The sequence below is a fragment of the Rhipicephalus microplus genome, chromosome X (assembly GCF_043290135.1).
Source record: "Rhipicephalus microplus isolate Deutch F79 chromosome X, USDA_Rmic, whole genome shotgun sequence".
NCBI lineage: Eukaryota > Metazoa > Arthropoda > Arachnida > Ixodida > Ixodidae > Rhipicephalus > Rhipicephalus microplus.
In genome coordinates this window covers 205,462,492-205,490,359 of record NC_134710.1, presented here as the reverse complement: position 1 = coordinate 205,490,359, position 27,868 = coordinate 205,462,492, and the positions used below count along the sequence as shown (strand labels likewise).

The 27,868-nt window shown below is 44.5% G+C and overlaps 1 protein-coding gene across 3 annotated transcripts in view; it reads right to left on the bottom strand.

The window, feature by feature from the left end:
* Positions 1-24,410, bottom strand: part of LOC119187621 (ornithine decarboxylase) — a 109,607-nt gene extending 85,197 nt beyond the window's left edge. The window contains exons 1-2 of one of the 3 annotated variants that reach the window (XM_075878498.1): positions 24,190-24,410; positions 19,979-20,111 (exon numbers count right to left, since the gene is read on the bottom strand). Coding sequence is in view for 1 of the 3 variants with exons in the window: in XM_075878497.1 (XP_075734612.1) it covers positions 4,966-5,038 (73 nt within the window). In the remaining 2 variants the exon portion in view is untranslated. Of the gene's footprint in view, positions 1-4,965; positions 5,054-19,978; positions 20,112-24,189 lie in introns of those variants that run through there. The other 2 variants (XM_037435710.2, XM_075878497.1) reach the window with 2 other exon arrangements.
* Positions 24,411-27,868: the final 3,458 nt, after the last annotated feature.

Sequence of the window (27,868 nt, the reverse complement as noted above, 5' to 3'; positions counted from 1 at the left end):
GAAATGTTGTAGGCCCATGTGCTCAGATTTGGGTGCACGTTGTTAGGAAGTCGGGGATTGATGGCATCCCACCGCTGCTACCACTGCCAGGATTTCCTGTTTGTTGCGATGGTAGCAGTAGACGAAAGCGGTGAGCAGTCGAACAGACTTTGCTGAAGCCTTCACCCAGAGGCGGAATAGGGAGGCAATCGTATTCAAAACACCAACAAGTAGGAACGTTTACTATAGCAGGTTCTCGTTTGTAGAAAGCCGGCCAGCACGACGACGTCAGCTGGGGCAAAATCCTCAAACATTGGGCCAGCATGGCCTTAAATAACGTTTTTGCTTTCTTCTACGAGACCAGTTCCCGGTGCTTGGAGGAGAAAGTGAAGCTTTCCTCGGAACAGCTCGGTGGCTCGGCGGAGGAGGCGGCACTTTGCCCGGAACTGCACGGTACCGCCTTCAGCGTAGAAGGTGGCGCTGGGGGGGGGGGGGGGAGAATTCACCTGAACTGCGCTCGTTCTCGTGTAAAGAAGCGCTCTCGAACGAGGATCATGCCTGTAGCATAACAGCACCCCCGCCACCAGAAAATACATCCGGAGTTTTGAGCCGTCTAGCGCGACTCGGAAGGAGGGGTGCTGGTTGATCACTGAGAATTGTGTCCACCCGGGGTGACTTTCACAGCCTTGCAGGGGATCACTGGAACGATGGAGTCGAGCACAAAGCCAAACCTCTCTGGCCAAAGAAAGCGCCCTCCAAATGCTGATCAAATCGTCAGACAAACAGAGACGAAAATATTTCCCCACGATTAAGCTTAGCTAAAAAATAGCACACCAAGCAACGTATCTCAAGAGGAATACATATTGCCGACACTCCTTTACAGTGCATCACACTGCTAAACCAAATAGAATGTTTTTTTTCGCGAGAGATTCTCTATTGTGACCCAGGCAGATTGAGGACAATCGAAGCTGCTGAGGTTAACTCAGTTTGGCCCCGAAACTGCAATTTAGTACACTTCTGAATCATGCACATTGGTGTCGCTTGCAAGCGTTAGACTGTTAAACATAACAAAGTTTGTCCTCCAACAAGCTCTCATTCAATGCGCGCCGCCAACGATCGTCACAAGAGAAAGCACGCTTGTATAAAAAAAACAAGATAATAAGACTGAAAGTCAAACTTGCAGGCGTTATAGAAAAAAAGTGAAAAGTTAACCTACACTGGCGCGCATAGTAACACGTAATGCCAAACACAAAAGGGATTTTAAACAGGGGCTTTTACTCAGCCTTCTCAGTTGAGTAAAACACACTAACTGTTACCTTTCGAAATATAATGAAAACAAAATTAATCAAACATATCAACGTCAGCCTTGATGAGAAGGAAAGTAAAACTTGAAAACATTCATTCCTTGCTCAACGGCTGACGACAAAACTAGAAAATTAATTTTCAAAGCTGATTACACTATCCATTATTAGTATTGGCAAGACGGTGCCCCTCTCAGACGAACTCTGGGGAGTCGCGCACTCCATAGCTTTCAAGGGATCCGGTATTGACAAAGGCACAACGAACAAAGCGGTTTGCTGAACTCGGTAGCGGCAACGTTTGACGTACGGCCGCTTAACTCGAACACAAGGGGGCATCTGCCCTGCGTTCTTTACCCCGCCCGTTTGACCCGTGACCATTTCGCCATGGTGGGGAACAACAGCCTGTGTTACAGCCCAGGCGTAAGCTATGCCTGGTTGCATCTACGCAGCAGTGAAAAAGATGAGATGAGGCGAAGATCTCGGCGTCCGAATTTCCCTGGAAGTCGGCTTTTCTCAACACGCTTCCCGTACAATCTCGAACACCACGACAATCTGCACTTCAGATATTTCACAGAGGACCCTTTCGTACACCTGTGGCACTTGAACCTGGCGTCTTGAATGAAGACGTCATGGCACTTAACAGTGGCTTTAGCGTACTTGGCGCCTGTCGCCTTTTCTGTGTTACGCTTTCGCCGATGCCTCCATTTGAAGGAACGGCAAAATGAAATCAATCAATCAATGACAAATCAATGAATCGATCCCAATTTTGTGTGCTTCTTCAAATCTGATGTCATGCTTATGGGATGCCCGGCTCCAACATAGCCTTCTTTCCCATATTTTTGATTGATTAATTCGTGTGGTTCAACGTCCCCAAAGCACCATATGATTACGAGAGATGCCGTAGTGGAGGGCTCCGGAAATTTCGACCACCCGGGGCTCTTTAATGTGCACCAAAATCTGAGCACACGGGCCTACAACATTTCTGCCTCTATCAGAAATGCAGGCGCCGCAGCCGGGATTCGAACCCGCGACCTCCGGGTCAACAGCCGAGTACCTTAGCCACTAAACCACCGTGCTGTGGCTCCCATATTTGTTTTTCATATTTAAAGAAGTTAGTAGAGTTATGTAGGCCTGTGAACAAAACCGGTTTGGCCCCCCGTTTATAGACATTTTTTCACGCGACTGCTTGATTGTGTTTACGTCTGTGTTTTTGTCCCCCCCCCCCATCTTTTCTTTCCTCTTCCTTTGATCGGTGTTGCTTCTACTCAAAAACGCAGTCAGCCGTTGTGCTCTTCGAGGTGGCAGCTGTCAGCCTGTTTTCCCTTCCTAATTTCTCTGTGTTCGTAATTCCTTCCTAATTTTTCTTATATCAAATAATAATAATAATAATAATAATAATAATAATAATAATAATAATAATAATAATAATAATAATAATAATAATAATAATAATAATAATAATAATAATAATAATAATAATAATAATAATAATAATAATAATAATAATAATAATAATAATAATAATAATAATAATCAAATTAAAATAGGTTGGCATACGCACAGCATGTGTGTGGCTTAAGAATGCAGCGGCTTTTTTTCAGCTGTAAACTGTCTACCTGATAGCTTAGCTGAAGAAGCCGCTGCTATCTGTGACTCTTATTTTAGAAAATATTGTGCTATGTGGCCCTGCTTGAATATATGACACTGCCGAACTCGATCAAGTATTGACAGTTATTAGTTAAGGGCTATCTTGCGATTGCCTTTATCCGTGCTGTGAGCATTCTTTGATCTCACCTAATATTTACGGCTCGCTCACGAGAGCGTACGCTCCATAGTAGCTTAGTGGCTTGGGCACTGAACTTCTAAGCTTTTGGCCCGGAACGCTATCCATGTCATGGCAGCCACATTGAAATTGCGCGAATTGTAAAAAAATTGCCAGATCCCACATACCTGGGAATCGACGTTATGCGAAGCATGTGGAGAGAAGGTGACCGTATTGCAATTTTTATTGCAATACGGTCACCTTCTGAGGGACACATCATGAGGGACACATCATGAGGGACACATCATGAAATGACTCTTATTGAGGGACACATCATGAAATGACTCTAAATATATGTACAAATGTTGCACGCACAGACATATATTGAAGAGTTGTAGATGTTTATATAACCAGTTGTTTGCACTTGTGCAACGATGCCAACTGGAACCTGCTTATCAGCAACACCAGAAGCTGATATGAAGCGCTGATGCTCGCGAGAATTCTGGACCTGGACACTGCTACATAAATAAACTTCATCGCATGACAACTAACCACAATTGACGTTAACCCGACGTGACGGCTGTATCAAAGGAATATATAAGTTATGTTTATGAAATTGGGTTGGCAGCACTGCAACCCCTGTGGACGTTTCACGAGGATTAGCGTCTATATTGAAAAGCAGCTCCGACACCTGGCGTAGCTCTGTGGTAAAATGCTTCATTGCCACGCAGAATGCTTAGGTGCGGTTCCAGCTTGGACCCTGACATTTATTCTTTGCATTCGTCGGGTCGACACTACTGATGTCTGGTATTTCTTAACGCTTGCGCGTTGAAATTGTTCATGTGTGTTTTCGTCGTTCCTGGGTAGATACTAAGTTTTAATCACCTGTGGCACATACCCGCATGCCAGTGGCACATACCCGTCCGTGAGTATGTGCCACTGTCTAGCGGGAAGTGTTTCACGACGTACGCGACGGGGATTGTGACAATATTCATGTATTCACCAGGGCGTCATATTTGCCAAACCATTTTTGCCATTTTCGCCAAACCCTGCCACGGTGGTCAAGTGGCTAAGGTACTCAGCTGCTGACCCGCAGGTCGCGGGATTGAATCCCGGCTGCGGCGGCTGCATTTCCAATGGAGGCGGAAATGCTGTAGGCCTGTGTGCTTAGATTTGGGTGCACGTTAAAGAACCCCAGGTGGTCCAAATTTCCGGAGCCCTCCACTACGGCATCTCTCATAATCATATGGTGGTTTTGGGACGTTAAACCCCACATATCAATCAATCAAACCCTCCCATGCTAATTTTGGTTCACGCCAAATTAAGGGAGTGACCGCGAGAGCACCAAAACGTAAGCGGCTAGATAGATAGATAGATAGATAGATAGATAGATAGATAGATAGATAGATAGATAGATAGATTAGATCAATACACTCAAAGTCACCGAGGTTTGTCAAGAAATGCTTCGCATTTACAACGATCCCGTCATTCGAGTAGTAAAAATTAAGTAGGTGAAGGTGAGTCGCACAGCACCAGGTTCCTTGTAATGATATTACGGTTTCAACACACAAAATTTTAAAAGTTACATATTTACACAACAATAACAAAAGAAGCAGTGGTCACAACAACAGCCGCAAAATGTTTTCCTAGCTTAACATTGCTCATAACGTTAATGCACGTCTCTTCCATGTAAACGTGGTGTACGCAAAAAGGGAAGTGTGTGCGCTCGCGTGGTCTCTCTGAAGAGACTGTGCAGTCCAAGAGATAAAGAGGTGCATGTTTGCTTGAAGCAGTACACTCGTGTTTGCTTTCGCGATTCTGTTTACACAGGATTCATTGCCGACATAGCGTGCGTGTGCAATCACCTAATTGGGCTTGTTCAGAGTGACAGAGCAAAACGTAAGAAACTGTTGACACACTTACGTGCACGAGCGGTGGTTGCGGGGTTTGATGTGCGTGAAAAACCCGGTGAGCGGGGATTCTTACACCTGCGCATTAAGTGACGTACGAAACAAAAATACTGCACTCATGCTTTCTCAAAGCTCACGGGAATGTGCGCGCGCACACACGCACGTGAGCGTAGATGAACACGTGCGCCGAAACTTCTGCGCGCTGACCGTGTCGAATAACGTGGCGTGTCACAGATGGTAAAGTGTCAACAAACGTCATACTTTTTAATGTGTTTACGAATTTCGGTGGTAATATATGGCGCTAAAATCAGCTGGCGGCTGTAATGAACGCAATGCACGATGGCATGCGCTCATTGATTCCACTACCTGAACAACGAGGTATGTCACCGGTGAGATGCTTTCAACTTCCAGAGTTGCTTTTTCCGGAATCCAAGCATTTTAGGTAAACAAAGAGTAAACGTTTTACAACTTCACCGGCGAATACAAATTGCGTTGTGATGAGGCTATACTTAGCATTATCACAATACTAAACGTTACTATCATGCCTATATCAGATAGGATGTCGATGAGTTCGTAGTTCGGCACCTAGTTTGCTGCTGTAGTAAAAAAAAATGGCAGCATATCCACGGAGTGAATGATGGAGAGTGGGGCGAAGCATTCGTCCGTCCATGCGTCCGTCTGTGTGACCGTCCATGCGTCTGTTTGTGCGCCCGTCCCTGCGTTCTTTCATGCATCCGCCCCTGCGTCCGTTCATGCGTCCATCCATGCATCTGTTTGTGTGTCTGTTCGTTCATCTATTCAACACTCCAAGTCCCACCATCTCGCATCTTTTTATCATATATTCCCCATATAGAAGCACCGCCATCCAGCGGACATTCCAAGGACTAAACGAGAGGTGGCACACGTACACTTTCTTACGGCCTGCGCTTTGGGTCCACTTCCCACCTTTAACCACCTCAAGTTCATGGTATATTCTAGTTCACTGTATTCATGGCACTGCGACCAAACGCTCGCTAAACCTTTCGAAAACCAAGGAGGTTACGCCCAGCGAGTATAACGTAGCAACCTTTCCCTGTCAGATAGGGCTCAATTTACATGCCAATGGCTGCTAATGAGAAATGAGAGACAGGAGAATTCGGCTTTTACTTTCTTACGGCTTGCGCTTCGTATCTACTTCTCATTTTTAACCACCTTGAGTTCATTCATGGTATATACAAGTTCATTGTATTCATGGCACTGCGGCTCAACGCTCGCTAAACCTTTCTAAAGCTAAGGAGGTTACACCCAGCGAGTATAATGTAGCATCCCTTTCTTGTCCGATAGTGCTCAATGTACATGCCAATGGCTGCTAATGGGGATCGCAGCGTGCGCGTTGACTGAAAGCCGAATGCTCATGTCTCTCATTCCCCATTAGCAGCCATTGGCATGTACATTGAGCACTATTTTTTATTGTTAAACAACGCACAGAAGAAATCTCTCACTGGCACCACCTTGGAGGTCAAGTGTTATACCTATTTCGGGTATGTGCCACTGGTGGTTACATACGAGGGACGCCCAAGCCACGCCATAAGGAGCTTCGCCCCTAAAAGAAGAAACCACTTAGGGTAAATGTCTCATTACAGCACTAGACTGAATGGCTGAACATGTGGGTCAGCTTCACCGTGACGGTCAAGCTGATTCAGCCGCCCCGCCGTGGTGGTCTAGTGGCTAAGGTGCTAGGCTGCTGACCCGCAGGTCGCGGGATCGAATCTCGGTTGCAGCGGCTGCATTTCCGATGGAGGCGGAAATGTAAGCCCGTGTGCTCAGATTTCGGTGCACGTTAAGGAACCCCAGGTGGTCAAAATTTCTGGCGTCTCTCATAATCATATGGTGGTTTTGGGACGTTAAACTCCACATATCATCATCATCAAGCTGATTCAGCCCACACGGGTGGTGACAGTGGTGGTGGAAGGACGCCCCACTGACACCTTTATTCTACTCTTTGCAGGTTGGTAAACTCAGGTTAATTTCTGACAAGACTTGTCTTACCCTGCATCTTGTGCCACCTCCACCCCCGTTGCCACCATGTTATTTCTTTTGGTGTCAAGTGCTCTGGCATTTTCGTTCTCTTTTGCACTGCGTGCACACTTGGTGGGCGTATGAAGATGCAGTGCCGGTCCTGCAACGACTCCTTCCCGCAAATGGACGCTGCATGACGTGCTCCGAATGTGAGTACGGCTACCATCTCGGAAAATGACCTGTCTGCAGTGAAGCCACATATAAAAGTAAAGGATAGAGTGGGCGTAGGATGTGGCGATGTGCGTTATGCAGAGCTCCAAAAGCTACTACAGCGAAAGGACAGGTGATATATATACCTTCCTTTCAGTCGGCTTGGCAGAGATATCTCGTAAGTTAGACATGCTTAATTGCTTGCCACAGCAGGTCGATGAAGCAAAAACCTCAATCCAACTACTATATCAAAATTACGATGATATACTGAGTCGTCAAACTGCCCAGGAAAAATAACTAACTAGCTTGAAGAAGAAATAAAAAAAAACTAGCTTGAAAGAAAGTAGTCAAGCTCGAAGAAAATTCAAAGTCAAGCGAATTCAGCAACTCAGTGCATCTATAAACGACCTTGAATGGTGCAGCAGGAAGCCTAATGTTGAAGTGCATGGAATACGAGTCACCAGTAACAAAAATCTGATCACAAAGCTAAATGAAGTAGCAAATTCAGTGAATTTGTCACAGCTGGCGGTTACTGATATAGAGGCGGTACAGTACTCACGGATTGGAACAGGACACTCGTAGCGCATGGCCGCTGGTGCATGTGCCACCGCTCATGGGTGCTCGCGGAACCAGGGTGTGTCGCATTGTGGTATAGAGTGAGGGCGACAACAGCAACGGAGCAGGCTTACTTTTCCCGGTCCTTAAGAGTTGGCATTAATTACACAAAGTGCACACTGCCAGCGTGGCGCTGCAAAGCTCGCGCGCTTTTGCATGCATGCAGCCCAAATGGAGTGGACGGTGCGAACCATTTATAATGTGGCGCAAGCAAACGACGCTCTAGATCGGCGCCCTTTAATGATGGGGCACATAGGCTTTGCAAGTAAGAAATTGAATACCGCTAAGATGTCGCGCCTGAAATGTGCTCGTAGACATGACAAAAAGCTGCACAAAAGCAGATAAAATTTGTGAAGCTTTTTGTCACAACGAAAAAGAAAAGCAGCAGCCACGGGCCTGGTTCCATGCAGCATCGAAACTATGACTTAAAATTTTATTGTTTCGCACCGAGCAGCGAATAGTGCGGCTATACTGCGTGACAGGCAGTCGTAGAGCTGTCGGCCATATAAGAACGAGCGAGATTCTATTTTTTTTCAATAATAGGCCCCAGTTTGCGCTAACGACACTCATATTATTTCCATGGTGCATGAAGACAAGCATGCCACTCATTTTCTTTCTTGTCGTGGTAGAAATCACAGAGTAAATTCTCCATGCTTTCGCGCAGATGTTTATGATGTCTACGAACGCACACAAGACGCAATCCCCGAACTGAGTCCTGTGTCTTACTTGTACAACTTGCACAGCATGCGTACCACATCACCTAAGCACGCAGAACGAGAGGGTTGTCAGCTGGCGTGGCAATAACAGTGATGCGCAGCGGCGAGTCAGTTCAGTCGACATGCGAATGTGAGTGAGCCTTGCAGCACCACCATGGCAGTGTACACATGGTGAACTACAGGCTGAGTACTTTAGCGACTGGAAGGGGTAACCTGTGTTCGTAGGTGTTCTCCCACTTGCTCTATAGGATAATGCAAGGCATTGTTTCTTCGTGCACTCATGAGGGGAGGCACATGTACCGTCGGCCACAGGCTCCGAGTTTCCTGCATCAATCCATGAGTATTGTACAGAGGTTGCCTTCAAGGCAAAGTAAAGTACCTGGAATTATCGTCCAATTTCTACAGCTCTCTCTGCGAAACAAATGAATAAAAAAACACAAAGTTGTACGTAACATTATTTCTATTGTTTCAATCTGTGAAAACATGACCCTGCAAAACCGAAAATTGCTGCGTGACGTGAAATAATGGACAGCTGCAAATGGTTAACGCTTGGCGTGGCATGCGAATGGGAAAATTATTCTTCGAAATAATGAGAACGAACCTGCGGTTGTCATTCGATCCATGACTGACCTTGATAAACTGTCCAGCACTTGAAATTCGATAGCAAACGTTTCTTCTCATCTGAGCTGTTTTTCACGGATCGAGTAAATTTCTCGGACTTGTATACTATCATGCAATGTCATGGTTTGAATTGCAACAGTTGTATAAATTTTAACCTAAGATCTGGTAGAAATAAGAGAGATGAACTTGACTGCTTTTTCGGTGGAACGGAATGTTAATTTGGTGTTGTAATGTTTTCAGAACCATCGTCTGCTTCAGAAGACTATATGTAGCGCTTTCCTACTACCACCACTGTACCTATTCCCGCTACCACCACTATACCACTAACGGCTTCGTCCTGTCGTAGAGGACGCAAATATGCAGATTTACGGTTAACTAATTCGTTACTCGAAAAGAAAGCCTCAAAATGAGAAAGGACGAAGCCGTTTAGTATAAAATAACGAAAAGTAGAACCTTTAAACATAATGAAGGAAAAAAGAAATGAAGTTACAACATACACACTGAGCCTAATCTGCTGAACTAAAACGTGTACTATAAGTTGTCCAGCTGTAATGTTTTTGAAAATAAACAGTCACCGGTGATTCTGATGACGGCGGTGGCTTGGTGCGTTAATAGGGTGGACGCTGGGGATGTCTCTGCTGCTAGAGTCACGTGCTGCCCAGCATGTGGACGCTTGGTGGAAGACGAGGTAGTTCTTGCCCTGGCAAGAACAGCGGATGTTTTCTGACGCTGGCTCGTTCTGAGGAGGTGAACGCCACTCAGAAGGTTCCGCCCTCCACAGGTGGTTCGGGATCAGAGTCGAGGCCCCGACACCTGGGACGTGACGTTGAACCATCCCGACTGGAACTCTCGAAGGCCGTGTACCTCCGAGTACACCCTGGGCAGCTGAAGCATCCTCGCCTTGTCTGCCTTCCAGCGCTTGGGTCCGGAACCTGACACCGCAGTCGCGCGACACCAATGATTTTCTCCCTGCCGGCTCGATACCGTTCTGCCCTCGAGTCATCTTCGACTGTTCTTTATGCTCCTCGCGCCTTCTCCCATTGGTGTTCATCAGGGCCTTGGCCGTGCAACCTTTCACGGAAACTTGTTCTTCTTTTGGCGGGCCGTAGTTTCACGCGTGACGTTTTGCGCCGATGTCATTGTCGTCTCTCCGCCGCTTCATCGAGAAGCACCACTGCCGCTGCCTCCGAGCACATTGTACACAACACCACGGTGCCACCACACTTCCCAAACAACACCGCTTCACTATATTACCCCACAAGCTGACATCCTTCTTTAGTGTAATAAGAGGCTACAGACAGTGCTGTGCACTCTGTTCGGTCAAGGCTGTTAGTAAGAAATATTTGAAGTATGAAGTTAAGCGCTATTTGAAGGTTATCACATGAGCCACAACAAAGAACTTGAACAGTTCCACGTCCCAAAATACACTTTGGAGAAGAAGGTGGTATCATGCAAACTTACGCTCTCATCTTGCTATTCTTTAATAAGCAGCGATCACTTCCGTCTGAAGAAGCTGTTTAAATGAAGCAGTGCCTAGCACCAGCTGTGACACTAGCTGTAGGCATAACACTAGCTGTAGACTAGAAACTTGTTCATTACTGGCGTGGGGGTGGGGGGGTGGGGGGGTGGAGTAGCACTGGAGCTCTTATCTCAAACACAACGCATAACTTTCCCGTCTTTGTGCCCCCCCCCCCCCTGACGGAACTCGCTTGTTGTCCTGAACCCCCCCCTAAGTAAGAAACTCGTGGCTTCGCCCATGACATTGTGGTTGAAATACATGAAGTTCCCGAAGAGCAGTTCACGCATCAGAAAGTAGAAAATTACCCTGACGCCCTTCAAGACACTTTAAGAACACTTCTATGAACTGTTCATTGGGAAAGTAAGCATGATCTGCTTCTGAATACAATATGAGTTGCATATTGTGAGTCACAACATTAAACTGCATCTCGAACAAATGTTTATAAACCTAAACAAACGAGGTGTCATCAAAAACGTAATTCACCACTCACCTAACCCATTGTGTTGGCACCAAAGGCCAACACAATGGGTTAGATGAATTGCTGTCGCAACAAAAAAAATAGACAAATGCGAGTATTCATCAATCCACAACTGATAGAAGCTCTACAGAGAACACGTCACACATTGTCCACTGTTCATGGTGTTCTACGGTATCTTGCTAAAGCCAGTTTTCTAAAAAGTGGATTTTCAAGAGGGGGTAATCGATCAAGAACCAAGCTTGTTGACTAATTTCCCAACTCCGAATATTTGTTACCGATGGCTCCAACTGCCCTGTCATCTCGTAGTAAGCAGCAAAATATTCCAGAAGATCGTGTCCTCAGAATGAGTGAGAGTGAAGAAAGATGCTCAAATGGACCACGACAAGAAGTTGAAGAAACTACTTCAAAGATGCCGACTAATTAGGACCTGCCTCAACAATAATCGAAACATAACTTCTAACAACATGACTCATTTTCATAGAACTTATGTTACCAATGAATGACTAAGTTGATCGAAATAAAATCAAAGCAATTCAGCAGATGCGAAAGACAATGAATTCCAAAGAGTGCAGTGCTTCTGGGCTATAATTAACTACCCCTCCAGATTTCTACTTACTCACACATATTGCGGCTTTTGAGGAAACTCACTGTCAAGGATGTACCATAGCAGAGGGGGAAGCTGCAAGAAGAAGCATTCTGAAAGGCAAGAGTCTGTGACATGATGTCCAGTTCTAGCCTTTTTTTAAATAATAAAAAACAGCTAAAAATCAAACGTAATGTGAGTGATTGTGGACTTGAAGCAGATCTTCTTTAAAAAGGATAGCAGGTCTCCTTCGCCAGCAGAACACTGACACCAATGAAAGTTCTTTATGCACAAAGAGAAAAGGAGATGCTGGCCATCGCCTTTGCATTAAAATGTTTCACCAGTACAAATTCAGAAAAGAAACAAAGACATGGAGCGATTATAAACCACTGAAGCAAGTGGTCTTGAAGAAACTATTAGATCAGGTTCAAATATGACTGCAAAGCATGAATCCTTAGATGCAAATGCACAAAATCGCAATTCAACACAGACCACGAAAAGAACTAGTCTAGGCAATCTTGGCCTTTTGTTCCCAACGAAAGCAATGAAGTGAAACTTGAGAACGCCCATGTCATGCCATACGTGTCTGTGAGAAAGGGAACCTTGGAAGAGATTAAAGCTTTGACTGAGTGTGATGACTTCTAAAGTGAATCTTTCTTTCAGGCTAGCCACAAGACTAACACGAACTAACCAAAGACATGCGATTATACTGAACACACAGAAATAAGGGTTTATGCAACAGTCATTTGCAGGAAATAAGGTCTGTTGAGAATGACATAACTATCAAAGAATTAGGCCTAATTGTTGTAATGTCTCTGTGAGTTGAAATCAAAGTGATATTCCAGTGAACGCATCTTGGTATTGACAGCTGTCTGCAATGCACTTGAGAATGTCTCCTGTGCAGGAATGAACACAAAATTGTAACTCCTCATCATAAGGTGTGGAATATTTTAAAAGTACGCACAAGCTCAGCAAACAGAAGTTCTGCTCCATTCATAAACCAAGCTTTTCATAGGAACGGGTTGGATGCGATATGTTCGAACTAAAAAAAAAAACGTTTCGGTGACAGTCAATTAATGCAACAACTGTTGGGAAGTGGACGAAGTCAAATCAATGGCCTCGAACCAAGTGATACTCAAACTAAGGATTCAGTTTGCAATGTACTGGGTACCGAGAATGATGATAAACGACAATGAGCTGTCAGTCACCAGCAACGAGTTCAAAAACGTCACGATAAGCTTGAACGTTGGACACAAAACGTGAAGCTTGGTTTACCTACGTAGAAATGGAAAGGCTGAATCAGCCGTCACGGGGCAAAAGTGCTCCCTAAAAAGTACATGGAAGCCACTCAGACCCTTAAATGGCATTTGTTGGGTAAGGAAACACGCCACTGGAAGAAAAGAATGGTAGTCCTGCATTAGTGTAAATGAGTTGCTGTACCGACAGCTTCACAGCTACTGCAAACCGAAACAGTCGATATGAGTGAAATAAGAATCCAGAAGAGGCAAAACATCACGCGATACTATCACAAACAAGTCAAGGATTCACCAAGTCTAAGAAAATGTCAGTGGATGTCACAGTTCAATCAATGAAAACAGGAGCATAGGTCAAAGACAATAATTAGGATAATTTATGACAGGTAGTATGAAGTTTAGACGGAAGACAGCATCCTGAGAAGGAACCGAATGTTGATCAGACCTCGGACCAACACATTGAAGTCAGTCAGCCAATTAGAGATACAGATCAACCGAAGCGGACTGAAACTTCTGCCAGACCTCAAAGACCCACATAGTCTATATTAAAATCTCGATGATTTCACAGTAGGATGAAGGATTGACTTCAGAAAATAATAGATCTAAGAAGAAAGATCCCCAGATGACGCAACCATGATTTGCAGCTTCTTACACAAGCGACACGCTCTTTTGTAATTCTCCGTTTCCTCCTTTTCTGAAAAAGCACTGCGTTCGGGCTAGTTGGTACCAATCCGTAACATTCGTAAGAGCTAAATGAACGTACGTAAGACGAGCAAACCACTTGTCTTGTTTCCTTCGCTCGTCTTGCTTACGTATGTTTGGCGCTTACAAAAGTTATGAATTCTCCTTCTATGTTTATTTCCACCACCTCTTTTCCGAGCTCAAGAAGTATCAAGTGTCTGCCCCTCTGACTCGGCTCGTGGGCCGCTTTCCCACCTGAACTCTCCTGTATTCATTCCTGCCTTCATGTAGCCATACCTATTCTTGTACTGCAACGCTTACTTACCTCGGCGAATTCCCATTGAAGTGACCCTGAAACGGTTTTTTGAACTTTTGTCAGCGTTTAGGCTAGAGCATCATAAAACCATTCACACCAAAAATTCAGACACACCATATATACCGACGCCGTTACGTACAATTATATTATACCCTCCGTCTCACAAATGCCTGGCCTCCTCAACTCATGAGACGCGCTGGCTATCGCCGAACTCTCCTGAGTGCACTCAACGATTGTAGCTTTTACAAGTCTAGACCTCCGAGATGGCACACCGACAGGTTGCTTGCAGTCCTGAAGGCTATCACAAAGTGCGCTCGGCAGCACGCACGGTGTATGGCAGCAGAAACAGACTACGAAATGGTTCATATCTGCTCTGACAGGTGCCGCCACCCTACCAGTCGATCTTTTGCGCATTTTACAACCCATGACAGCCAATCAATGAGTAGCCACGTTGACGTGGCTGCTGACGTGCTCTGGCCAGAGCATGTCGCTCTGTGAATGGGTGGTTGAACACGCATTCGGCCGAGTTGCAACGATCTGCAGCGATTCGCAGCTTTAAAGCGTAGTAATAAATTACGCAGTTTGCGCAAGGAGCTCCAATCAGTCTCTAAATAAAACTTGGGACTTTGTACACCAGCCCAATGTGTTGGTACCAAATCGCCAAAACCGTTTCAGGGTCCCTTTAACAAGAGCCTAGTGTTTTATCGGCCACTAAATTACGTCATAGCAACACAGACTATTACAAAGTACCCAGATAAAATTCATCATCGTCAACAATCATAGCATAAAAATTCACAGCCACACAGGAGTGCATTTTGCTTTACAGACACATAGTAGGTACTTTGCGGCCACAATTGCAGTTGACACCCTGGCAGAGTTTAGAACGGCTAATATCACACAATGTGAACAAATTTTCCCTCCTTCACAGCATGGTTCACGTGTGGATAAAGAAATGAAGAATGTGAAGCAAATGTGAATTCAGCGAAATGGGTGCTGATAATGCTATCACACACTGAACTCGAGTATTTTCAATGTTCTTTACAGCAAGGTTATAAATGGCTAGCACTGCTGGCTCTAAAACAGCCATGTTGCAGTACCGACACAGTGGGATGCGAACTCTGATGTCACGTGAGTGCTCTCAGTACATTACGTGCTAGTTACTTTGTTATTCATCACAGAGGCCCAATAACATTCCAGCGACGTCGTTATAACATGAAAGCAAGTTATAACCACGTGATTAGGCTACTTCGAAGTCACCTAAATTGAGATGTTGGAATTATATCTCACTTCTTTTAATCATGTCTTACATTCTTGGTGCAAGCTACCAATATAGAGTAAAATGTCAATACGTTTCTAAAAAAAAAGAAACGTGGACAATGAACGTAGGATCTCAGAATACCTGCGATTCAAATTGGTTTAATTTAGTTTTGCAATTGCGAGCGTAGCAGCTGGGAAATCATAACAAGCGGGGTTATACTGTGTACGTCCATGCAACACCACGAAGGCTTACATATTTAAGAAACATTTATGGTCATCAGGTCTCTCTAGAATAAAATTTTGAATAAAGAGACTGAGTTTCCAGACTGAGGTCAAGTGGCAGCTGATTCACATGGCAAACTGACTTACACTAGTGCAACAATGAGAGTAATAAGTATGACTGTATCGTAACTCAACAAACAGATACCTAATTTACAGGAAGCTCCCAGTGGGTAGAGCTTCGTCCTACTCTTCCTGAGTGATCCTAGCCCCCAGTGCTAGGGAGCAAACCCAGAGCATGTGGGCTAAACTAGCTGTATCTTCACAATAGCGACAAGGTCGCTTCCACGTCGAGTCTGTCTGTCCCTACGTGGGAGCGGCCCGCGGCGCGCTAAACGCATGAACTGAAGGACTATAATAAAATTATTCATCCATCCATCCATACAAGTTGGTATGCGCGAAAGACATGGGGAAAAGTTTACTACTCACTACTAGTCCATCGAAAAATGAACAGAAAAATATGAAGGACAATTATTTAGCAAACAAATTAATGCTTACATAAACACACATTCATAATCTGCACCTTGCAATTTTATACAACATAAAGTGAGGGGGGAGGGGGGCTGCTTTGAAGGAGTGTATACTAAATTAAGAAACAACAATCCTATTAAACGTAAAAATATAAAAACTAAACAAACAAAATCCTTGTACGACACAGCTTGGTTGCTCACCCACCTTCACAGAGTGGAATAGCTCAGACTTTTCCCAGAAAACTTTGCAACATCTCTCTCGCAAAAACATGCACATAAAGCTGTATTCAATCGTTATATCTTACTTGGAAGCTGCTGCAATTTCATTTACCCAAAGAGCCTCAACAACTGCTATTGACAGGTGATCAGCTCACAGGATAGCGGACAAGTTTCTTCGGTTACATTCAATCAATTTCACAATATCTACTACCGACTAGAACGATGAATTATCATCGTATTCATGTAATTCATTCAGAAAACATTGTAGACGATTGAGACACGGCATACTTCTTTGGAGACAAGGCTTACGTTTTTCGATTTCTGTGCACTATACGCAAGGAACAAAATACAAACATAGACCTAACGGTTATAGGCACTTTCATTGTTTAAAGTTTTCTTGATCTGACTTGTGCTTGAAACATTTTGCTACACACAATACTTTTGGTGATGTTACAGAAATGTTGAACAAGACAGACGTGGGCATCTTGGCAGGATTTTCAAAATGTTGTTTAACCATTGTACAAATGCTTGCTGCAAGCAGATAACTATAGCATGTTATGTGAGTTGTCATGGTGTTCAAGCAATGAAGCATGACTGCTTGCATCTTGACAAAATTATTGACACTCTATTAACAGATACTGTTGAACACCTTATAATTTATTGTTGCAACTCTTACTGTTGCTTTGGATTTCGCCTACCATACCTTGACATTAAGTTCTACTTAAACTTCACGCATTCATATACAGTCAATTAAAATGCGTACCTTCAAGGGGGGTGGGAGGAACTACATGCGCAAAAATGTCTTGTGACGAATGACAATAACGGGCAATAAAACTGGCTTATCCTCATCGTGTCATCATGTGCAGAAGCTAACGCTCGCTAGCGTCCACAATTTATGAATACAATTTGCTGCGACGAACGGCACACACAGAAGACACCCGAAGCGAGCACTCGTTGCGATGATTACGAGCTTTTCACTTCGGCATGCACAAAACACATGTCCTGCTTTAGAAAGGTGGATGAGTACATGACAAAAATCTTCAAAGTTCTTTGCGATTAGACTTGAAAAATGGACGGTACAATCCAGGAAACACACGCACATACACAAAACGATGACACTCACTTCTGCAAACAAACTTTCTGTATACACTGCGCTCGTTGCTTCGTTTTCGCTGACGATAGCACGTGCTGACGGGGTAGTGAAGTAAACACTGGCTGGCTACCATCGATGAGTATCCACGGTAGTCTCACAGCACTTGCGATGATCCCAACAATAAAATCAGGTGTTTTTTTATGTAGCTGCAGCGATACCCCTCGCGCCTGGTTCATCAAGAGCCACGTGTTCCAAGTGAGCCGACCGATTCTTTAGACCGAGTGGCCGTCAAGGCCGTTTTCAGGAGCAGTCAATGAAAGTGGCGAGCCAGCTGGCGGCTGCCAAAAGTTGACAAGCGCTCTGCCTGACGTCACCAAGACGGCCGCTCTCACCCGTTTGGGCGGGGTGGGTGTGCGGGTAGTGCGTAGAACGGCCATTAGGTTCGAGCTCAATCCGGTGTGCGGCGTGACCATCCTACAGTGCACGGATGCTCCTCCCGCACTCGCTCCTCTCGTATATGCTCCCGCCCCCTTCTCCACTGAGTCACCGGAGAAGGCAAAAAAAAGCTCGTCAGCAGTGTCGAGTCTACACCTCCACTGTGCATGTGCCTTTCTCTGCCCCTCTCTCGCCGCTCATACGCTCCCCGTGGAAACGCGTTCCGCGCTTCCATGAGACTGAGCGCGTCTGCGTTGTTGGTAGCGGTTGATCATTGGACCGCTCAGCACGGTGTGCACCCTGCAGCTTCGTATCGCTTCATGGTCCGCACGAGCGAGAAATGGTGTCATTTGTTGTTGCTGGCTCTGGATGCACAGGCGGGCGAGTTGTTGGGCTTCGTGGGCGCGCTCAAGGTAGACGGTGATGTCAAAGTTCACTTCGTTGGAGACATTGCGTAACATGAAGTCGAGCGTCGATAAGCTGATCATCGCTGGGCCGTGCCGTAGTTTGTACGCCATTCATCAAAATTGCTGGCCTTATCACTGGTCGTCGCGTAATCTCTGCAATTAGGTGGACTTCGCGTCCTGCACGCTATCATAACAAAACGATCTGCTGCAATCAGGAAGCTTCTCGAAAACTGAAGCGTGATGTGCGCCGAACATTGCTGACAGTCTTAGGGAATTTGATTGATGAATATGTGTGGCTTAGGGTCCCAAAACCATGATATGATTGTGAGAGACGCCATAGTGGAGGGCTCCGGAAATTTCGACCACCTGGGGTTGTTTGATGTGCACCCAAATTAGAGCACACATGCCTGCAGCATTTTCGCCTCTATCGAAAATGCGGCCGCCACAGACGTCAGCGTTGACGTGGTCGTCGGTGTCAATATCATGTACCGTAGATGTATACGCATATATATATATATATATATATATATATATATATATATATATATATATATATATATATATATATATATATATATATATATATATATATCTGAAAATGAACGAAAGAAGAAAATCCAGAAAAAAAAAGACTCCGGCACGTGGAATCAAATGTGGGACCTACGCGTCGTGAATGCGAGGTGTTACCACTGAGCCACAGTAGGGTGCTACCGTGGACGTTCAAACGGCAAGATATTTATATCTACTACTAACCGCTGCTAGCGGACGTCTCAGGGGTGGGGACTATCGTGTTTTCGGCATTATCAGCAAGATGGCGCAGTGAGCGCGGGGCGGCTGCGGCAGCTCTCATCTCTCACGCGTACTTGGGCCCGCGTAGAGAATAAAGGGGTCTACGCTCGATCACGCGCCCTTATCTTGCAGTGGGAAAAATCGCACGTACACAGCGCACAAAGGTCACTGCAATCGTTGCACATCCTCAGTTTGTGAAAAGGGCGCGCTTTTCAGACAGGGCGAAGTAACAACTGAGACGCTTATTCGCGTTCATCTGTAACTGTGAGTACGTTTCGTGCGTCCTTTGTGCGTGAGAAACGCGGGGCACGTTTAGATCTGCTTGCCATCTTGCGCGTGACCTTCCACTTTGTTGCTATCGCGTTCATTGCTTCGCCTTTGTGGCAAAGCTTTGACTTCTTTAAAGTAGTCATTGACATGTTAGCCAGTTTGGCCACTATGCATTTTACCTCATACCAACAGTATCTTGTAGACGGGATGAGGAGAGGTCGCTGTAATGAATTTTGTGGGTAAAAAGGAAGAGATGTTCTGTGGACACTAATGGCGTATTCGGTTGGCTGCTCTGGTAAGGCAGCTCGCAATCAGAGCGTGAGAGACAGCGTACCGACAGAATACATCGGCGATCTCAGAGTGCCCAAAGCAGTGCACCTGTAACACCACCATGCAGCAAGCACGAGAATTTGCCGGGTAAACAGTGCTGCGCCTGCGCCGTGGCAACAAATGGTGCCGATCAGTTCAGTGAATATTGCTGATATGTCTGACCTCTCTCATATTTTTTTCTCGCTCACACGCAATGTCTGGATGTAGCGAAAGCTCTCTAAGCTCAGCACACTAATCTGGCGATCGTCTTCGTCTGAGCTGCTATCCTCAAGTCAAATCACGACGCTGCCTGCGAGCTGCTGTAGCGACAGCAGTGATGTTTCGTGCGCCTTGGCGCTAGCCGCCTCGTTATTGAAATGGTGTACATATGGCTTCGTAGGTGTGATCTCGCCCCACGCACACTCATAAACGCCACCAACAACACACGTGCACGAAGTATGATGAGCCCGGTGATGCCCCTTCTGAAATGCATGCTCGCACTCCTCACCTGCATGGTTCACTTGCCGGCACCAATGTTAATGGCCGGCTTGTGTCACGTGATCCGTCCTCCCGGTCAGACCACGCCACGTTCTCACTTCTAAGTCCGAGCGTTCGGGAGTGCTCTGAGTCAGTCTGACGCTCTGCAAAAAACCAACCGAAGGCAGTCCAAGCCCTCAAATTCTACCAACCGAAGGCGCAGCCCCTTTCTAGAGTGCTCTAGAGCGCTTAAAATCGCTCAACCGAGTACGCCATAAGAAGAAAAAAAGGTGGGGTTTAGACATTCCGTTCACACATGGTAGTCAGATGAAGCAGTACTTAACAATGGTAGGTCAGAAATTCCTAGAAGGAGGGCTTAACTCTAATTGGTCTTAGTTGTGTATTTACTATAACGAATAGATTCGAAAGCCACCTCACAAACGTTTTCTCGTCTTTGTTGAAGTGTACTGAACTTGTGAATTAGGTATAACTCGGTATATTTTCAGTCTCTTGGGGACCGGAAGTCTGACTTAAGTATGTCACGTTTGAGATCGTTAAGTTGTAACCTGCTACATTAAGAATAAGGGGACCCTAAAGCTTCGCCTTCTGGAGTTGAAAGTGATAGCGACATCATGTTCCTAGTGCGTGCTTCAAACACTTAGGGCATGAAACCTTTTCGAATATACCCACTACGTGCCCTTAATAAAGAAATAGGCGCAATGACATGTGTACCTTTTGTAGTGGGGTACAGGCTTTCAACCACTGAGCCATTATGATAATCACAGATTCTGACATCCGTTGGCAGTGGACGCTTGTACCACGCAATATTACTGCAATATTTCATGTTGCATTGTGAAGCATGTATACAAGACTACTGTGTCTGTGAAGCATCAAAGCTACTTTCACTGCATTTCCAACCAGAAGAAGCTCTTTTCACTACTATCCCCAGCAAAGGCGTGGGCGTGTCATTCCACTTTCGGCTTCCGTGTGAGACGGGCGTGTGATGGCTCTCTCCGGTGCGAGGTGCTTCGGCGGCCGCTGCTGGCCGCGGTGTTAGGTTTCCTTCTGCACCATCGGAATACCAATTTTGTTGCCTACATTGCCTTCGGGTGACAGTAAGAAACAGTCTGTGTTTATGCATGTTGATTTGGAAAAATGACTGTACCGGTTGGAAGACTTTCAGGCCCCGTTAGAAGAAGTGGGGCTCATCAAGGCGATCACTGGCATTGGAGCCTTCGAGATGAATGACATCTGGCTGGTGAAGATGCGAAGCAAAGCTGACAAAGATGACTTACTTAAAACGGGTGAACTCCAAGTCAAGGGTGGCTTTTGTGCTATCGTGTGCCCTATCCAACATGACGTCACCGTGAAGATCCACTGGATTGACTTTGACATCTCAAATGGGAGCATTCGACAAGCGTTGAGTGACTTTGGTGAAGTCCTGGAGGTTTCGAACGACAACTGGACCATCTCGGGCCTTGAACACGCTACATAAACGAAGAGGGTGGTGCGACTGAAACTGAAGAAAGGCGTGATTCTAGAGGACTTGCCGCACCTTTTTAAGTTTGGAGGAGGCTCTGTCCTTCTTGTGGTCCCGGGTCGGGCACCGCTTTGCCTAAAGTTTCACATTCGTAAGTAGTAAGTAGTAAATACTTAATTCACAGAAAGTGTATTTTGAGAAAGAAATAATTTTTAAACTCTCAAGTGGCCTAACTATACGAGAAAAATTCACAAATTTAACAAAAAACGCCATTTTTGCCCATATTGAGACGGAATTTGCACCATGTAGTGGTCCAGTTATAAATCGCCTTTATTGCTGAATAAAAGCAAGTGAGAAATTATTTTTATATAGCAGATCTTATAATTGCTTGTTTTTAAAAAAAGAAAATAATTTTTGAGCTTTCGCGTTGACGGCAGTAGAGAATTTCAAGGCGGCAGCTGTCGTATGACCAAACGGAAAGATGGGGGTCATGGGAAAGTTAAGTTCAAAAATTATTTTCTTCTTTACAACAAAAAATTATTGATAAAGTTCGCCACATGAGAAAAACTGCTTATTTGCTTTTGATATAGGTATAAAGGCGATTTTTAACTGGATCACCACATAGTGCGAATGTCGTGTCAGTATGGACAAATATGACAATTTTGTGAAATTTGTGAATTTTTCTCGTAAAGCTTAGCAGCTGGAGATTTTTAGTTATCTCCTTCGCAAAACATATTTTCGGTAGAGTAAGTATTTACTGCTCAAATAATCATAAATAATGCAGTATTGCAATAGAAAAAATGGGAATATAACACAATTTGGCTAAATGTTTGGAGGTTTATGTGCCAGTAAAATTGCACTAATATTACTCAGCTTCAAACACCTTACACAAGAACTTTTACTTAACATCTAAACGAAATTTGGTATAGAAAGAAGTAGCAGTATTTTTAAAAGAAATTTTCCACAAACAACAACCAAACGACAAAAGACACAGGCGGACGGACGGACGGACGGACGGACGGACGGACGGACGGACGGACGAACAGGCAGACGGACAGATGGGCGTACGATTCACGGTTTACCGATAAAACCCTCCGAAGCTTCGCCCCACTCATCATCATGCACTGCTAGATATACTGTGATTTTTTTATTTCATAAAAAATGTAACCGTTCACCATGTGGTAACTGTAGAACAAAAATTTAGCCAGCTCACAGTGATTCGCGCAAGCCTAGCTGCAGCACAGCTGGCGGGCACTTAGGTGGTGGTGGTGATTTGGATAGACTTTTAATTTTTTCCCAACCTCTTTCCCAACCCTCGCTATGCCATGCTATACATGGCTATGAATGCTCTTTTCTCCTACCCCTTTGGTTATACTACACCATAGAAATCTATGCTGTGCTCTGCTATAGCGGGCCAGGAAAGCGGAGAAGTTATGACGCTCGCCTTCGGATAAAGGGGACGCAGTCCCGGATCACCAATAATTTTCCCTATTTGCTTGTTTTCTTTTTCTCTCTATAGACCTACTTCATGTTTCAAACATCGGTAGGTGCCGTTGATATACCAAGGTTTGTTGTAGCGACGTCACGGCGCGCAGGCTCCGTCCCGCCAAAAGCATACAACCACCCTCTATGATTACTTGACAACCAGCACAGAAAGTGCAATAGCTGCCTTCGAGCCCGGGACGTCAGGACGCCTCCCGCTTGTTGACAAACGGCGGGGGCAACAGAGGAATGTGAAGTAGAAGAGGGGCTCTGAAATGAACATATGGGCCGTGTTGACGTGTAGCTCTAGCTTTGAGACCGTCATCAAAAGATAAGGTATTTTAGCGATGGAAATGTGGCAGATTTTTTAAATGTCATTGCTGTTGAAGAAGTATACGTCACACGTGTGCATTAAATTTGTTCACTTTGCTAACTGTCGTCGCTGTTGTGGCAACCTACATCACATGTGCACACTTTCAATCGTTACCTAATGAAAGAACGACACACCCAATTCAGCAAGAGCCTCTAAGGTACGATAAGCAAATGTGCGCTGTAAAAATACATAGCCACGAATATTTACGGTAATTTTTTTTTATTTGCGACAAAGACTTGCCTTTAAGTACTCGCCCATAAAAAAAAAGTGCCGAACAAGTTATTCAAGAAAACGACTAGGGTGATCTCGACGACACTCATCCTCAATACGCTTGTGATAATGCTTCGACAACATGCTGGGGACAATGTGGTTGCGTACCTGTCTAGCCCATGACTCATTTCGTACACTCAAGTCGAGCGCATCCTCAGCAAGTTTTCCGAATACTGTTTTTCTGTGAATTGTCACCGAAGTGAAAAGTTTCTGAAGTGCACCGCAGCCAAAACAGCCTTGCCCGATACGCAGTGTGTCAGGTGTGTGATCGTTGCCGCATATAAGAAAGAAAAGTATGGTGTGAGTCATCTTTTCTATCGCTGCTGCTTTGATTAACCGTGTCCACGCAGGAAGAAACACGTGCTTCATGTCCGAGTGACAGCTTTAGTTCAAGAAAGTACAACATAATCGTTTTGGCGCGTCTCAGACTTCTTCAGGTATATCAACAATTTAAACCACGAAAAAGTCTCCGCAAAGCTTCGCACATCACAATATGCACAACGTTAACTTGCTTTGAGATAAACATGCTCACCACACCTACAGAGAAGGCTTATTTAAAAGAAATGCGGTGCGGCACAAGTGACGAACGCTTGACAGAGGTAGTTGCTTTTGCTGGGTAAGCTGCTCTAAAACATACCTGATAACCGGTGTCGAAGGCAAGTTCTCGCGTGGCTTATCTTCTTGCGGTGGTTTTTGTAATCAGAAAACAAAAAAAAAGACCTAGCCCGGTTTGTTTTGTGCCTTCTTCTGCTAATAACCACTACAGCTCGTCGCTACACTATTTTTTCTTCTTTGCACATTGACAAACAGCACCCGCACCAGCGAAAACACAGCAGCGACTGCGGTAGACACGGCGGCTTTTGCCTACCACGCGAAACTAAACGCCCCACGACAGCGCCACCGTATTTTGGTGACGTATGTCCGATTAAATGCGTCTACATCTTTCTCTCTTTCTCCACTTATCCTATCACCCTTAAGAGTTACTGCGTGCCACATCAGACTAATCGTTGCACGTGTTCTGGGAGTGAAGCAGAACAGGAAGAAGTAGAACGTGATGAATATAGAAGAAAAACGAGAGTGCGTACCAGTTCAGAACGATGAAAGTTTTGTATGTACAACACACGACAAATGTTCGACATAAGAGGTCGGCTTGAAAACTAGTATTTAAGAATGAACGTCCAGATTTGAGCAATTCTGGAAATCAATGTCAATATGTCTCTCGAAACCTGATGTCAAATCCCATTTAGAAAGGACCCCTACATGAGATATGGGAGAGGTGGTTTGCCTAATGGCAACCTTACCTGGCATTGTGTTGACTCCTCTCCCGCCCCATTTTATTCTTCCGGCACATTGGGAAATTAAATTTTGTGGCTGGGGCGCGCTAAAGAGTTCACTTGGAGACATTCAACACTGTGTATACTATCAAGTCTATCTAGCTAGCGGGACCCTCTTATGAAGCAAGATATATTTCTCGTGATTTTATGAGCCTCTCTGTCATTGGAAAGAATACCAATATACGTGTGATGAAAAAAAAAAGAAAAGAATATGAAATATCAGAATAAGCAGTACACATGACACCACTACTAGAAAAGTTCTAGCAGAAACGACAAAACAAGTGCAATTTTTCATACATGTGCCGATTATTTTAGGACTAGAACCTTTTTAATTTTTCGCGAAAGTAAAGAGGTAGAAAAATTCAATCAAAGCACCTATTTATCAATATTGTAAAAATCAAAAATTACTATAAAGTGGATGGCCAACGTGACTTGGGTGTTGTATTGGGCACGTAGGCCAGGTTTCAAGTTGAAAACAGAGCGCAAACATGTCTCAAGGTGAAACGGGCGCTGAATATTTTAATAAGGTGAAAACCTGATATGGCTAACGAGTACAAAAAAGTAAGTGTAGTGCCTGACAGACGTTTCCCAGACGTTTTTACTACTTCCGACTGCCGGTCCTATGGCACTTACCCGGCTACGCTTCCGCATATGATAGTGAGGCTATGTACAGGCATTAGAAGTGATAATTAAAATATTTAGTGCATTATGTCAATTAAATAAGGATTTTGGATAAATATGCGAGAGCAAGAATGAATTCAGGTCAAGTAATCACGAAGCATACGTGACCTAATGTTACTTAAAGACTAATGGAATGTAATTTATTATAAAGTGAAATTTTAAGGAAGTGCAATTGAAATAACTGTGAAATAACAGCGAATAGAACGTTGCAGTGATTCAATGTGACAAATTTATGAATTATCAGCCAGTAAAGTTTAAAAAATGCATGAAGGCTTATAAAACGGGAAGTTACACATCGGTGACCAAGTCTGATCTTGTAGAACTATTGAGGATGATTAGGTGACCGAAAGGGAGGAAGTACTATATAGGAAATATCAATGGATTTGACTGATGATGTCGATGTAAGTAACGAGTGTCCTGTAAAAGTCTATGATCTCACATCTGCTTTCAAATTTTCTGTGCACGGCAATGGTGGGTAAGAGAATGCTACCACACAGACGGTCCGAAATAAATAAATAATTCAAAATTCTTTAGCAATGCGTGAGAGTGAGAGAGGAGCAGTTAAACAGTGGAATCACAGTGTTTATGATAAAAAAGAGGGTCATATTGTTAAAAGAAAAACACAGGAGCAACGTGTTATGTGTTGCTTATATGGCGAATAAGCAATGATCTGTAAATGTGAAAGAACAACTGCCAAGTAAGCGAAAATAAAGTGCATTTAAACGAGGCAAACATTTATGTTGAGGGCTTGTGCTCGAAGTTCGCAGGTGTGAGGGGGGAGCAGGTATAGCCTCGAAATGTGTAACCAGAGATTGCTATAAAAGCAGAGTTCGCCAAACAGCGCACATAAAATTGCCTGGATACGTGGAAACGCTGACTACGATGAAGATGTTGATGGCAACGTTTTCCATTTTAGTTAAACGCGTGATTTCGGGTTATGACGAGCACTATGCGGCAATGAGGATGCACGCCGCATACGAGAAAAGCACCACCCACATTGTCGTTTGTCGTCATCACGTGCCTTAGTCGTTGCCAATCTCTTAAGTATTGAAGGTTTACTTATCGGCGGTGCCAATAAAGAAAGAAGAAAAGAAAAAGAACAGCAAGCGTTGACACTGAGTATGAAACAGTCCTCTGGGTACTGAGAAAAACCGAACGACTCGTCTGGTTTGGATATATGAGTATTCAACTATGATGGTAATCAATACATTGTGCAGGTTGATTCTGCTGCAGTCAAACAGAAGTATGCCCACCTATATTGATATATGCTATGTTTGGCAATACCTAGAGCAATGTACGATCGCTTCATAAACTAAGCAATACTCTGCGTAGGGCAGAAAGATTTGTACGCTGTGAATAGCGTCTTTTACCGATAAGGGTGTACTGGCACTGACCTCTCTCGGCACGTGAAACGTTCAAGATTTTCGTTTGTTTTGCGTTCGCATCGAAGCACTCGATGAAATGCGCTAAAAGATAACGGTGATACCTTCTTTGTGTGGCTCCGGCGCGGTGGTCTAGTAGCTAAGGTACTCGGCTGCTGACCCGCAGGTCGCGGGTTCATATCCTGGCTGCGGCGGCTGCATTTCCAATGGAGGCGGAAATGTTGTAGGCCCGTGTGCTCAGATTAACGTGCACGTAAAGAACCTCAGGTGGTCAAAATCATATCGTGGTTTCAAGACGTCAAACCCCCCATATCAATCATCATCTTTTGTGTACTCCTACTCGTCGGCGTTAACTGTGCTACTATGGCAAAACATTCAAGCGCTACTGTTGCTTTGGAGCGAGTTCCCCCGTTTCGCGACGTGTGGCATATTTGTACATTTGCCTCACCACTGAGTAGGTTTGACGTCCTCCGTAGAGGGAGACAGAAATCCACTGACTTTTGCTGAAATGAAGATTTGCTGCCCACGAATGCAGTAAATTGAAGCTGTTCTGTTTAATAACTCTTGGAGTTATAGAAGTATGCTGCATACAGAGATATCCGCCAAATTTAGTGGTGAGAGGCGTAGGTTCTGAAGCGCGAGGGAAAATTCATCGGCTGCGTGAAAAGTAACTGCGTAATAACAATTGTTTGGGTGATTCCACGTAAGATTGAACAAAGCATGGCTGGTCAACCTCTTAAATTTCTTTCAAAATTTTATTGATTGTTGTCTGATCACAGGAAAAAAGAGATTTGCAATTGGTCTTGCTGTAAATTTTTTTTCCAAAGCACAGTAAATCAATAAAGATGGCGAGGTGCAAAGTTACGCTTACCTGCTCTGCTGCTTTTTTCAATATTGGGGATGAATTACTGAAAATGTA